This window comes from Peromyscus californicus, unplaced genomic scaffold (assembly GCF_007827085.1).
Source record: "Peromyscus californicus insignis strain IS unplaced genomic scaffold, ASM782708v3 Scaffold_22__1_contigs__length_63687245, whole genome shotgun sequence".
Taxonomy (NCBI): Eukaryota; Metazoa; Chordata; class Mammalia; order Rodentia; family Cricetidae; genus Peromyscus; species Peromyscus californicus.
In genome coordinates this window covers 9,526,345-9,540,574 of record NW_026294525.1, presented here as the reverse complement: position 1 = coordinate 9,540,574, position 14,230 = coordinate 9,526,345, and the positions used below count along the sequence as shown (strand labels likewise).

The 14,230-nt window shown below is 50.9% G+C and overlaps 2 protein-coding genes across 3 annotated transcripts in view; one reads left to right on the top strand and one right to left on the bottom strand.

Moving 5' to 3' along the window:
* The window catches only part of Sytl3 (synaptotagmin like 3), a 58,431-nt gene extending 47,190 nt beyond the window's left edge, over positions 1-11,241 (top strand). Inside the window, exons 11-15 of one of the 2 annotated variants that reach the window (XM_052750875.1) lie at positions 4,787-4,957; positions 6,407-6,512; positions 7,497-7,602; positions 8,597-8,802; positions 10,055-11,241. In XM_052750875.1, coding sequence (XP_052606835.1) covers positions 4,787-4,957; positions 6,407-6,512; positions 7,497-7,602; positions 8,597-8,802; positions 10,055-10,164 — 699 coding nt within the window. In that variant the 3' untranslated portion in view covers positions 10,165-11,241. Of the gene's footprint in view, positions 1-4,786; positions 4,958-6,406; positions 6,513-7,496; positions 7,603-8,596; positions 9,764-10,054 lie in introns of those variants that run through there. The other variant, XM_052750874.1, reaches the window with a different exon arrangement.
* Ezr (ezrin) overlaps positions 10,563-14,230 on the bottom strand; it is a 44,938-nt gene continuing 41,270 nt past the window's right edge. The window contains exons 10-13 of the mRNA XM_052750876.1: positions 13,592-13,752; positions 13,139-13,231; positions 11,953-12,204; positions 10,563-11,758 (exon numbers count right to left, since the gene is read on the bottom strand). Coding sequence (XP_052606836.1) covers positions 11,594-11,758; positions 11,953-12,204; positions 13,139-13,231; positions 13,592-13,752 — 671 coding nt within the window. The 3' untranslated portion in view covers positions 10,563-11,593. The remainder of the gene's footprint in view (positions 11,759-11,952; positions 12,205-13,138; positions 13,232-13,591; positions 13,753-14,230) is intronic.

The following is a 14,230-nucleotide window of genomic DNA, read 5'->3' as shown; positions in this document are numbered from 1 at the left end:
CTCTGGACACAGCTTTGGATTAATGATTCCTAGGAAAATGCACGTCTCACGCTAACACTTGGGCGAAGAGTGACTTAAAGATCGATCTGCCTTAACGTCAGAGAGGTGTTCTCCAGGAGCGGATTCTGAGAATGAGGCTACTGGGTTCTACTCTTTTGCAGAAGCGCCTCTTTATTGGAATAGATGAAACCTGTAGGTTTCTTTTCTTTTTATTAAATGACTTTTTTAATTAAGAGACATTTTTTATAAAAATGACTCTTTTTAATAAAAAAGTTTTTATAACTCTTTAATAAAAAAGAGTTTTTATAAAAAAAATTTTTTTATAGAAAAAACAAATTACAGGACCAGGGAGATGGCAGTAGGTAAAGTCTTCAGAACCCACATAAAGCCAGACTCTAGCACTGTCCTACAGCAAGATGGGGGTGGAGACAATGGGGTCCCTAGAAACCGGCAGGACACCTGATGGACACAGTGGAGAAACAAGAGACCCCATCTCAAATAAGGTAGACGGTTGTTCTCTGACCTTCAAAGGTGTCCACGCAAGTGCCTGTACTCACATGTACTCACATTCATGTGCAGATAGACATCCTACATACCCTCCTGCATATCCATTACACATACCCTTCATGCACGCATTATATCTACACCCATCCTGCACATCCATTATATGCACCCATCATGCACACATCATATACACACCCATCATGCACACATCATATACACACCCATCATGCACACATCATATACACACCCATCCTGCACATCCATTATACATACCCTTCATACATGCATCACATACACACCCATCCTGCACATCCATTATACATACCCTTCATACATGCATCATATACACACCCATCATGCACATATCACACACACACAAAGACAAAACAAATATAAAGAAATTATTTGAATCTACATTTTCTGTGCTACTAAGGAACAAGATTATGCCTCAGAGCAGAGCCAGACCCTCATCATCTCATTTGAGGTAGAGGAAGTTCCAGCATGGGCTGTGGCTGCTCCAGCCAGATGGGCTGCCTAGACCTGTGGAAACCCCAGCCATGACTGGCAGCTCAGAAGCCCTGCTGTCTGGCATTGGCAAGGGCCGAGGGCTTTGTCTGCCTTTCTTGGCAAGTAGTAGCAGTCAGGGGCCATGTGGGGGGCTGGCACAGTGCCTTGAATTCATTAAATAATAATAATAATAGCCATTATTCCCTGGGCCTCTGCTCTGGCCAAATGCTTCATGTACGCACCGAGGATGGTATTAGAACCTTCATCTGCCAACGGGAAATTAGACTTGGGGAGATGAAGAAGCTTAGCAAGAACTCACAATGGAGAGGCTGTCCCGGAAAGTCCGTGGTTAGGGATCCCCTGTTCGGGTTTTTAAATTGCAGATTCTGACTCAGCAGATGTAGGCAGGGCCTGATGTGCTCTGTTCCCAGACTCAACTCTGCCGGCCACCCACATGCGACCATTGCAGCGAGGTCTGCAGGCTACTCGCTTGCTGGGAGACATTTGAAAGTTATGTGCTACCCAGCACGTTTTAGGTTGATATTGAAATATTCATCATAAGTCCAATAAGGTATGTTATGCAAGACTGAGGAGGCCCAAGAAATGAGATGTGAACTACTTTAGATAAGTATTTAATTATAGAGTTAAATTTAAAAGTCTTACTTGCCTTATTTAAATTATATGCAAGATCTCAAAGAAATCGCAATTATAGTCTGTTAGGCATGTTTTAGGGTCTTAGCAAATTTTTTAGATCTATTTGAAAGAATAATGTCTTAATTTTGTAGTGTTCTAACACAGGCCAAACTTATTCTTGAGGAAACTCCTACAGGCATGGTGGCGCATACCTCTAATCCCAGCACTGGGGAGACAGAGGCAGGTAGATCTTTGTGAGTTCAAGACCAGCCTGGTCTACAGAGTGAGTTCCAGGTTGATTTTGTTTGTTTGTGCTTTTGTTTTTTTGAGTTTCTCCATATGGTTTTGGTGCCTGTCCTGGATCTCGCTTTATAGACCAGGATGGCCTCTAACACACAGAGATCCACCTGGCTCCCCCTCCCGAGTGCTGGGATTAAAGGCATGTGCCACCACCGCTGCCTGGCCCAGGTCAATTTTTTAAAAAATGTAGTAGGAACCAGCACTTCCCTTCCCTCTGGGTTTGGTATCCAGGAGATTTGTAAAAACCAAGGGAAGATGGCTGTGAGAACCACCTCTGGTGGGTTTTGAGAAATGAACATGGGTTGTTGTAATGAGGGTGGAGTGTGACCGCCATTCCATCCTGACTACACACCATCTTGTCCAAAGTGTGTGTGTGTTAAAGTTGAGGCATGGGCTAGAGAGAAGGCCCAGCTGGTCAGGTACCTGCCACAGAAGCATGAGGAGCCAGTACCCATGTGAAAAGACAGTTGTGACATGCGTGTGTAACCTCAGTGCTCGGGAAGAGAAACAGGAAGGTCCGTGGGGCTCCTTGGTCAGCCGGCCTAGCCAAACAGCGTTAGGCTCAGCTGAGGGATCCTGTCTCCAAAAAAAGGAAAGCAATTGAGGAAGACACTTAATATCAATCTCTGGCCTTCATGTGCACATGCACCTACACAAATAACATACTATAGCACACACTATACACACACACACCACGAACACACACGCCCTGCACACACATGCCCTACACACAAACGTCACACACACCACATACAACATATACCATATAACACACACACTGCATACAGCATACACCACACCAGACACACACACACACACACACACCCACACACCCTACCCACACATGCCCTACATGCACACATGCCATGCACACACCACATACAGCATACACCACAGACACACAACCATCACATACAGCACACACACACACACACACACACACACACACACACACACACACACACCATACACGCAAAATTGAGGCTCTAAAATTTGACTGCCAATGTTTTCTGGATAGACTGTTTCTTGGGGCCCTCTGGGCTCTAAGAAGGTTTCTATTCCCTTTGAGACTCTCTGGGAGTCTGAAAGGAATGGAGATGGCAGATTGGGTCCTTGTCTGTTCGTGGTCTCTGAAGCTGTTTGTATGTTAGACCCCATAGTCTACACCAGCCTCAGACCATGGTACAGGCTTTGGAGACAGCAGAAGACAGTTCTTGTTTGACCCAGTAAATTGAGTTACTGGAGGAGACTAGTCCTGCTCATCAGATAGGGTGGGCAGCCAGTGAGGACCTAGGAAATGTCCTCAATCCTGAGTGTCCCAGGGAGCCCTACAAGGGGCTATGGAGTGAGCCATTTGGGAATGGCCTTCAGGTGACACTGTGACCCCGCTGCACCATGGCCCTGTTCTTGGAACAGCCTTATTTCTCAGAGGTCAGCAAGTCGCCTTAACCAACTGCTCATGAGAGATGGGACAGGATGAGTTAGCTGTTTGTTTGACAGAGGGCGACATGGAACGGGGTGCTGGGTGCAGTGCCTGTACCTTTAATCCCAGCACTGGGGAGGCAGAGACAGGAGATCTCTGTGAGTTCGAGGTCAGCCTGGGCTACACAGTGAGTTCCAGGACAGCCAGGGCTACATTGTGAGACCCTGTCTCAAACAGGGATTTGGAAAGCAGAGAAAACCAGAACCAAGGGCTGTGGAATGGGAACATGCGCTGCTCAAGAGTGCTTAGACCCACGGCACATGGATCCCAGAGGGAAGAGGAGGTGGGCAGGGTGGGGACAGCACCTATCACTACCACCCCTCTCAGTCTGTAAATGGAGACAGGTCACAGTGTCTCACTCCCTGTTTCCTTCCATCTTCTCTCTCAAGAGAAAGTGGCAAGAACGAGGAGGATGTAAAATCCAGGCAGACGCGCAGGTCCCCTGTGGCTGCGCGTGTCTGGTTACAGCATGTCACCACGCTGGCGTAGGCAGCACGGTGCAAAGGTCAGCAGTGAGAGCTCAGGGCTGGGTACGTGGGTGGCAATGCCACTCAGCGCTGATGGCTTGGAGACTGAGGGGGGCCACACCCACCTTCTAAGTGACTCACAGTATTGACCTCACTTGTACCTGTGGAGGCCAAAGATGCCCACTACAAGACAGGGCCCAGCAGCTTGCACTTGGTATTCATTATCGAAAAAGTATGGTGTACAGACTTAAAATCTGGCCTCCCAGAGGCTGAGATGGATCAGGAACGTAGGTGGCACAGCCTTCAGAAGGGCCGTGTGTCACCTACATTCCTGATCCCTGTTCCCACATTCCATTCACATGCATTTTCCTACCCAAGGTAAACATATGGCTGTGGAGTCTTGGACTTTGCATTTATTTATGTTTGTTTGCTTATTTATTTGTTTTACTGTGGTACTGGGGATGGGTCCCAGGACTTGAAGGGTGTCAAATACATCTTTGATTCCCAGCTATGGTCTCACTGCACTTAAAAAAAAAAAAAAAACCACAAGTCTGGTTTTTACTATTTTGGGATAACCCTGGCTCGGTTCAGTGTGGTCCTGTGTAAGGGCGCAGCCTGTGTTGACACAGTCCTTGGTTTGGTTTACCCAGAGCTAGGTAAGGACTTTCATCCGAAAGATAGGAGAGGGTGTTGGGTGGGAATAGGGGTGGAAGTGGATGAGAACTGGACTGCGGGAGAGCTCAAGGCACTTGGCAAGCAGGCAGCGAGGTCTAGCCTGGCCCATCCTGACTATACCTGGACTCGGGCTGCGGCCGAGGCTCGGGGCTCAGCCTGTGCAGGCCTGGGGCTGGTTCCAGGAGGACCCGCTGACAGTCTTGTCCTTGATCTTCAGTATCAGGTCGACCTCCCCCAGCTGGTGACCCGGAGGCTGCAGGTCTCTGTGTGGCACCTGGGCACCCTTGCCCGGAGGGTGTTCCTCGGAGAAGTGATCCTTCCTCTGGCCACATGGGACTTTGAGGACAGTTCAACACAGAATGCAAGATGGTATCCACTTCGGGCCAAGGTGTGTCTTGGGGAGCAGGGGGCCTATATTTGTCAGTTTCCTGTGGCTGTGATAAAAACACCACGACCAGAAGCCACTTACAGAGGGTGTGTGTAGTTTTGGTGTATGGTTCCCGATGGATAGAGTCCGTCATGGCAGGGAGGTACGGCAGCAGGGGCAGGATGCTTGGAGATCGCTCACACCTTATGGGCAAGCAGGAAGCAGAAAGGGCAGATGATGTGGGGTGAGGTTCTGAACTCTCAAAGCCCACCCACAGTGACACACTTCCTCAAGCAAGGCTCCGTCTCCCCAAACAGCACCCCGCACTGGGAACCAAGCGTTTAAATTCATGAACCCGTGGAGTGAGATTTTTTCATTCAAACTACACAGGGGCCAACCGTGCCCAGTCACCATGAACTCACTTCTTTTTCAGAGGATAAGCCACCACTGCCCCCCACCACACACACACACACACACACACACACACACACACACACACACACACACACACACACACACACACACTTGCAGCGTGAAGATGGCTGGGACATCTTTGGCTGGCAACCATGAGTGTCCCACCCAGCCTCCTTTGGTGAATGGGGTAGCAGCAGAGTGCCAAGCTAAAGTCACCCCACCTGATGCCAGCTAAGCGTAGCCCAGCACCCCGTCACTGAATGAGAAATGAACGTCCTCAGGCCTGCCGTGGGGCTCTGGCAACAGGATACTCTGGGCTGGGACTTGCTTTCTAGACCTAAGTGTCCCTGTCCCAGTTGGCACCGAAGGACCTGTTGAATGCTTCAGTGTAGATGGTTGCTGGCCCAAGCAGGCTTCCAGGAGTCCTGGCTACCCCGAGGGCAGCTTCTCAGTTCTGGTGGCGGCAGCCATGACATTCCCTCCCAGCAGACTCTACCACACCCTGGGATGGGAGGTCTATCAGATTCAGGGTCATCTCTCTGGGTTTTTCCTTCACTTTCTGACAACATCACTCCTGTCCAGAGAAGCCACTTGTGAATGGTGTCCCTCCAGGGGCTGGACACCCATGGCCTGCAGAGCTATCATGTATGACTTTAGGCACAGTCTGTAACCCTTTCTGCCTTCAGTACCCGAAGGAGGCATTGGCATGGAAGGGTAGCTCCAATCCTTACTGACCTAGAGCGAGCTGGTGGCTGGGGACGATCTTGTTTTTTTTTCAAGCCCAGGCTTCCCTGGGGTCATGCTGTGCCCAGTGGCTTCTGATGTTCTAAGGCAGTGAATTGCTCCTCCCATGCTGAGGGGCTAAGGATGGCGGGATGAGTCAGTGTAGACAGAGGACTAGTTCACCAGGCATCCCCACTCCATCCCTAGGCCTTGAGCGGGTCTGTGGGGATGGGGTAGGGCATTTATGGACTCGGTTGGGACAACCACACAGTATAGGTCATTTGGAGGTGTAGGGCAAAGATCCTGCTTCTGAGCTCTGCCTCTCACCCTCAGGCTGAGAAACATGAAGATAATATTCCTCAGAATAATGGAGAACTTGCTGTTCGGGCCAAGCTGGTCCTTCCTGCAGGGCCAAGAAAGCTCCAGGAGGCCCAAGAAGGTTAGTGACCTCCAGCCCTGTGGAGCATTTGTGTCCCTGTCCCCAAAGCCCATAGGGCAGGCAGTTTGAGGTAGGCAAAAGATTTTCCACTGCCCACTGACCCTATACTTTCCAGTCCCTGGGGCTTGTGACTTGAGGGAACATGGGTGACGGGAATAGGCGAGGCCTCTGGTGCACACGTCATCCTTCCTAAAGTCTACACTGGACAGTCTCTGGTGGCCCCGTTGAAAAAAAAGGGACACTGTGGCAGCATGCATCCAGAGTACAGGAACCAAGGATGCTTCTAGGGCACTGGGAGCTGGAGGCTGAGAGAGATCAGGGTGGAGCGGGTCCAAGGGCAGATCCTCAAGCTGTTTAACTTAGATAATACAAGGTACATGGACGGTGAGGGCAGACAAGGACACGGGGGTCGGGGGGAGACTCTCAATGACAAAGGGTAGTTTAGTGACTTTGGCAGGAATAGGAGGACATTCTGATTCCGAGCTCCCAGGGCCGGCAGCATGCACCTGCCAGAGGTCACTAGGAAGGGCCTCCCTAGACCAGCAGCGAGTGTATATGGCTCCCTTCTCAAACCATGAGTTACGATCAGCATTCACGGCTTTTGTCCCTGTGGTTTCCCCAGTCCTCTGGATAACTGCCACCTTCCTGCATTTGACTGCTCCTTCCAGTCCGTCTGCATGGCTGCAGAGGCAGTGTGTGGGCAAAGCCCGTGAAGGTGTGGAGGAACAGTGCCTCTCCCTCCTGCTCTCTTAAGGCCAAGAGGCTGTGGGTCCTCTCCCTCCTGCTCTCTTAAGGCCAAGAGGCTGTGGGTCCTCTCCCTCCTGCTCTCTTAAGGCCAAGAGGCTGTGGGTCCTCTCCCTCCTGCTCTCTTAAGGCCAAGAGGCTGTGGGTCTTCTCTGGGGGCCACCACCTTCTGGCCGTTGATACTGTATACTAGCATATCAGGAAGAACGTGTTTAATCCACGTTCCGACTTTCCTTCCAGGGACAGGAGGTCAGTTATCGCTTAATGGTCAACTTTGTTTGGTTGTGCTGGGAGCCAAGAATTTACCGGTGCGCTCAGATGGTACCTTAAACTCATTTGTTAAGGGGTAGGTATTAGATGTTGTTGGTGAGTATACACTGAGCATGGTCTAAAATCTGTAGGAAGAAACACCACAAAGTGTAGACCATTTGAATTCATCTTATTTAATCTAAAATAGGGCTGGTGAGATGGCTCAGTGAATAAAGGCCCTTGCCAGGTCGGATGACCTGATTCCGGTCCCCTGGAACCAACCACACAGTGGAAGGAAAACCGGCTTCTGCAAGTTGGTCTGTGTCCAACACACGGGTGGCATGCTCACTTGTTCTTACACGCGTGCACATACAAAGTGATTAGATTAAAAAAGAAAATCAAATACAGCCTATTTTTAAGAACCAAGAAGTCCAAGAAACAAGGTTTGGTTATAAGAAGCGTGGCTGGGAATAGTAAATTTTAAACAGAAACCCAGACTTGTCCGTTCTTGATATACCAGAAATCAGTTTCGAAGTTGAATAAGTTCAGGTAGCAGTTCCCTAGCTCAGCACCTCCTCCTGCGTTAAGCATCGAATGGTCACTCTGTGCCATTCTTAGTCACTACAGGCATGCCAGTGTCCTCAAGAGAAAACACCAATAATTATAAAGGCGTAAACCCCAGTTCCTGAAGCATGGAAAAAATGGTGGCTTGTCAGGACAGAACCCCTTGCTACTACTGTGTATGCCCTAGGGCAAGCTAGCCTTCCTAAACGTATTTTCTGAGAACGGGACAAAATGAAGCCACGTACATACAGAGCCCTGGCTCTTCGGCATTGGTTTTAATGGCGGCATGGCCATGAGGCGATCACATTGAGGGCCATATGCCACAGAATTCCAACTTACCCCAAATACCTGATGTGGGATCTAGCTCGAAAAGGAAATAGGAATTCTAGGGAGAAGGCACATGGACAGGCCTCAAGATCTAACCCAGTTCGGCAGAGAATGGGTGCGGCTGACTAACCCACAGGTACCTATGGGGAAGGGGGTTACACACTGGGCTGTGGCCTCAAGGTTCCCATTTCCTTCTTCAGCTGTCTCACTCTGCCAGACCAGCAAAAACTGCGTGTGAAGTCCCCAGTACTGAAGAAGCAGGCTTGTCCCCAGTGGAAACACTCCTTCGTGTTCAATGGTGTCAGCAGCTCCCAGCTGAGGCAGTCCAGCTTGGAGCTGACTGTCTGGGACCAGGCCATCTTTGGTATGAATGACCGCCTGCTTGGGGGAGCCAGGCTTGGTTCAAGTAAGTCTGTTCACTGTTTGTGGATCTGTCTCCCGGAGTTTATCGGTGAAAATCACAGGCTCACGTCCTTAGTGATTGCCCTACATGAGTATGGATTTCTACAGTGTCAACCATTCAGCTGGCTTTGAAACTGCCCTGTCCCGTCATAATGGGAATTCCCAAGTCCGGGTTTAACTCTACAACAGAGAGATAATACAGCCAAGTATTTCAGCAATTTAAATCAGATTTGGATCAGCTAAAGAAACGAAAGCTTCAGGGTTCACAACAGGCAAGGGACAGTGTTTACTTTTGTTCCAGTGTCAATCATAAGAGGATTATTTTCTTAAGGAAAATATCTTAACCCAGACAAACATACATCTGGAAAGACGTCACCCAGGGGACAGACAAGGGCACCATTCACTCACTGTAGCTTACCCAGAGGCTGCTGGCATTGTATGGACAGCCTCCTACTGGGAATGGGCAGGTTCTGTATTCCCATCTAGTCCTCAGCAGGGCTCCGACACCTAAGCCCTCCCCAGCCACCTCCAGACATCTCTCCAAGAGACTGCCAGCTAAGAATTACTAAACAGGACTTGGAGTTGCATTCCTTAGAATGCATGTTTCAAAGCAACCCCTTCCTCTGAGACATCCTTTCCACGAAAAACCAGGGCCTCCAGACCACCTGCGGCCTCAGAATTAAGTTCCATGATGCCCACTGGGAAGAAGTGGATGTCTGGAGTCCACCTCCCCTCCCTTTAGAGCAATGGTTCTCAACCTTCCTAATGCTGCAACCCTTTAATACAATTCCCTCATGTTGTGGTGACCCCCAACCATTAAATTATTTTCGTTGCGACTTCAGAACTGTAATTTTGCTACTATTATGAATCTGTGTTTTCTGATGGTCTTAGGTACCCTTGTGAAAGGGTCATATAACCCCCCCCCCCAAGGGTCACAACTCACAGGTTGAGAACCACTGCTTTTGGGCATGGAATCCTAGGCTTTGGGGGCATCCTTCTGAGGAATGCCCAAGTACATCCTGGGTTTTTTTTTTTTTTTTTGAGCTGAGGATTGAACCAGGGCCTTGGGCTTGCTAGGCAAGCGCTCTACCACTGAGCTAAATCCCCAACCCAACATCCTGTTCTAATCCCACCTGTGCAGGGGTGGGGTGCCTCTTAGGCTCAAGTTGAGGGAGAGAACAGGCTTCTCCTTAGCTCAAAAGCTAGGGAGGGCAAAGTGGTGTTCTCGCCCACCACCACCCACTGTCTCATTGCAGAAGGAGGTGCTGCGGGTTGTACAGATTCGTGTTCACAGTCCAAGCTTCAGTGGCAGAAAGTCCTGTCCAGTCCCAACTTATGGACAGACATGACCCTCGTCCTGCACTGAGGTTGAGGCCCGAGGTGACTGCCTAACCGCAGAGGTCGACGGGATGTGAGATCATCGCAGAATCAGACCCACCGGACCACCAGTAGCTGACTGCAGTTCTGGTGTGTGGCTAGAGAACAGAACCAAGACTGCTCCCTACACAGCCAGGGGGAGGTTCCGGACTTGAGTGGAAATGTCCTAATTTCAATAAATGCTCAACAGCGGCCCACGGCTCCCAGCATTTATTAACAACAGAAGTTCTAAGCTTTTGTGTTTCAGAGGAAAAAAAAAAAGTGTGGTGAGTGTTGTTTGCCTTGTCTCCTGTGGAAAGTCTCCCAGTGGAGGAGGAGCCTGGGAAGACATCTTTCTGGTTAGTACGCTGGCATGTCCCGAAAATCCCCCACGCAAGCAGACACAAGGCCTCGGAGAGCTTTTATTGTGCATACGTCTGGTGCTGTGACATCACAACTGAGGAAGACAGGAACTGAAAACAGGTAGGGACAGGCGCTCACAACAAACGGGGCAGAGTCCCTTCAGGGTCCGAGTATGAATGCTCTCGGTGTGTATTTCTTTAAATAAGAAACTGACAGAAAATTGAACTGTGCATTTACATGCACAAAAAAAAACCCACTAACATTCTGTACAGATACGATTACTGCAGTAGTTAGTTCCCAACTGCCCCATGTCAGATCAAGTGTCTCGATTACATGGTTCTTAATATTTTTATTCTGTAAAAGGTAACAAAATATACAGAACAAAACTTTCCCTTTTTAAAACTAATGTTACAAACCCATATTATCACTTATATAAATACTATTCTCTATAGCAAATCATTAGGTATATAAGTCCAACAATGTATGCTAACAGTAAGCATGAAAACAGTTTTGTATCAGAGAGTCCTGTACCGTACACTCTGAAGGACCGCCGTACACTCGGTCAGTGGTGTGCAGGAAGGAAACTGTGCTGGGAGAGTGCTTTAGACTCACACTGCAAAATCATTTTCAACCCCCCGCAAAAAAACACAGATGGATCCTTCACAGAAATTAAGAACATAATCGATTTGAGCTCATTTCAAAACTAGAGAAAGTATGGCACCCATGTGTAAGCCACAGTGTGGTCCCTAATGATAATGAACCTGTGTCACACGGGCCAGCTTGAAGTTCCTTAGACTTTAGAGGCATCCGAATCCACTGCAATCAATCCTGCTGCAAACAGGAAGTGACTCAGTAACTGTCATGGAAATCTGGCCTGTTTGGCACTATGGTATAAGTGGAAGTAACCAGGGGGGCTCCACGGGGGCCTGGTGCAGAACAGGGCTGCCCCGTAACTGCTCTTTAAGGGACAGGAACCTGTCAAGGGGGTTTCTAGACTTAAGAGTACTAAAGAGCCAAGTGTGACACACCCTGCTGACAAGGCGCCCTCCACCCTTGGTCGTGGCGTGGCCGGGCCTTTACATGGCCTCGAACTCGTCGATCCGCTGCTTGGTGTTGCCCTGCCTGATCTGCCGCAGCGTCTTGTACTTGTCCCGACCTTGCCGCATGTTCTCGTTGTGGATGATGTCATTGTGGGTCCTCTTGTTCTCATCCCGGGCCTGGGACAGCTCGTTGCTCAGGGTCTGCAACACGAAGCAAGTGTCCATTACCTGCCTGCCTCCCCTGTGAAGTCATGGTGCTACCACCGTGACATCATGGAGTGGCTGGGACATGAGACTACAGAAGGGGCAGAAGAGAGTACAGGGGTGGAGTTCTGAGGAAGGGCTGTTTGCAGAGATTTTGGGGGTGGGGGGGACACGGCGCTGAGCCCACTCACCAGCAGCTGCCGCTGCACACGCTCATTCTTCTCGGCCTCAGTGATCCGCTTCTCCTCGTTGCGGTCGTCCAGGATGCCTTCACTGGAGAGCTCAGCGCTGTAGCCCATGGGCTCTGCACCCTCGTCCTGCAGCCCCTCCTGCACGTGGTAATTCACCGGCTCGTACACTGGCGGTGGCGGGGGTGGGGGGGCCGTCATCACCAGGTGCAGCTCCTCCTTGGTCTTCACCAGGTCATCCTGGGCTTCTTTGGCCTTTGGGGAGGAGACCGCTGGTCAAATGAGAACTCTTTTCCCACAGCCCGTCTCGTAAGAAGTGGCGTGGTCTGCCAGCAGGGAGCCTAGGGATTCTGCCTCTGCTTGGCTCTCAGCAACAGTGGGGCCACACATGTCCAGACGCCGGGCACTTCAGAGCACCATTTCTTTCTGCTTGTGTTCCTAGTATACACTCAGTGGCTGTGTTCTCCAACTATGCAGTGTCTGTGCATGCCTCTCGCTCTGAGTGGTGTTCTCATCCCCCTCACCCCCTTCCCCATCTGCCCTACAAATGGCTTTCTTCACCTGCGTGCAACAGGTTGGAGAACATGTAAGGTATGGATGGGAGATGCAGGCCCAGGGCAGCCCCAGAAAGGGACTCCTAGAAGCAGGGCATGTGGAGAGGGACATGGGAACACAAGTGGAGGTCTGGGCCCTGTTTCACCTATAGCCGATTGACCCTGACTGACACAAGGCAGAAGGCCACACTGACGCCGCCCCAATCTGAGGAAGCAGGCTCAGAGGTGAGTCTGGGCTGTCACGTTGGTCTGGGGACCTCCAAGGTTCAAGAGTATACTCTGTCATATCCCGCTTCAAAGCTCCGTGACCCCATCACAGGGGGCACCCAAGCAATTAGAATCAAATCTAGCTCCCGATCGATCGGGGGGTGTCTGATCATGGTCGAAAGAGCGTGGGAGGTGGGAGGCAAAGGGAGGCAAAGGACTAAGTAGGTCTTTTGTTCCTCTGCTAATCCAACGCCAGCCTGCTGGGTCTACCTCTTCAACAGGGTCAAGGCTGTTCCTTGGGGGATTGCAGAGGATTCTGAGCGGGTTCAGAAGCTTGTGATGTGACCTGCAGCTGAGCTAGAGCCCTCTGCCACGCTCCCCGCCCCAGGTGTCCCCACGGCTGTGCCGGTCTCTGGGGTCGGACTCACCCGATGCTGCCACTCCTCCACCTCGTCCTCCTTGCGCCTCCGAGCCTCCTCCAACAGCGCGATCTTGGCAGTGTACTCTGCCAGCTCTGCCGCCTAGAGGGGAGGGCACCGCGGTTTCTAGAATCCGCCTGGCAGAGTCCATTGGTGACCCAACATTCACCCACAAGAATGAACGGCCTCCCTGGTGATGAGCTTTGCCCCCTCCTCCTTCATGGTCAGGGGACTCTTCTCTGCACCTCCCTGTGTGTCTGTGGGGCTCTGGGCACCCACCTCCACCTCCCTGACTGAGGATTCAGACAAGTCCAGCCCACCCCCGCCCGCTCGCTCCCTGCGGCTGCAGCAGCAGATCTGCTTACAGCCTTAGCCGAAAGCTTTGCAAGGCAGGTGTTGCTTGTTTGACTCCCCAGGAACAGCCTCTCCATAATTGAGCATCTTGAAACCGGGCAATCCTACCAGCTGCTCCTGGCTCTTTATCTGATCCTGAGCCTGTCTCTCCAATTCCTCCTTGGCCCGCAGGGCGGCCACGCGGTCGGCCTCCAAGCGCTCAGCCTCCTCCTGGGCTCGCTTCCTCTCCTCCTCCAGCTGGAGGGCCTTCTCGATCTGCTCAGAGAGCTCTGCGGAGAACATGGAGTCAGAGCTACTCAGACTCGCAGGCAGGAAATGAGGCTCGGCCTTCCCATCCCAAAGTGAGCTGATGGAGAACGGATGACAACTGATCCCAGAATCGCAAAGCCCTAGATTGAGTCCTGGGCTCGGAAGCAGGGACATCTCGGGGCTCTTTCCTGCTGTTTCTAAGATAACTTAGCGTGTGGAGACCACCGAGGAGCAGCTTGGAGAGACACCCCATTCCTGGGCTGGGCCTAACCCTGCTGCACCCTAATGGCACCATATTCCACAGCACACCCTTACCACTCATCACCTGGACACTGACTCAGACACAGAAATGGCCTGCTGGTGTCTTTCAGGCTCCAGCAAGCAGCATATCCCCTCTATTCTAAGTGTCCCCAGAGGGCAGGAATGTATGGTAGAGCTGTCACAAGCTGGCTATGACAGCTGAGTATGTGCTAAGTGGATCTGGTATGGATTCTAAAA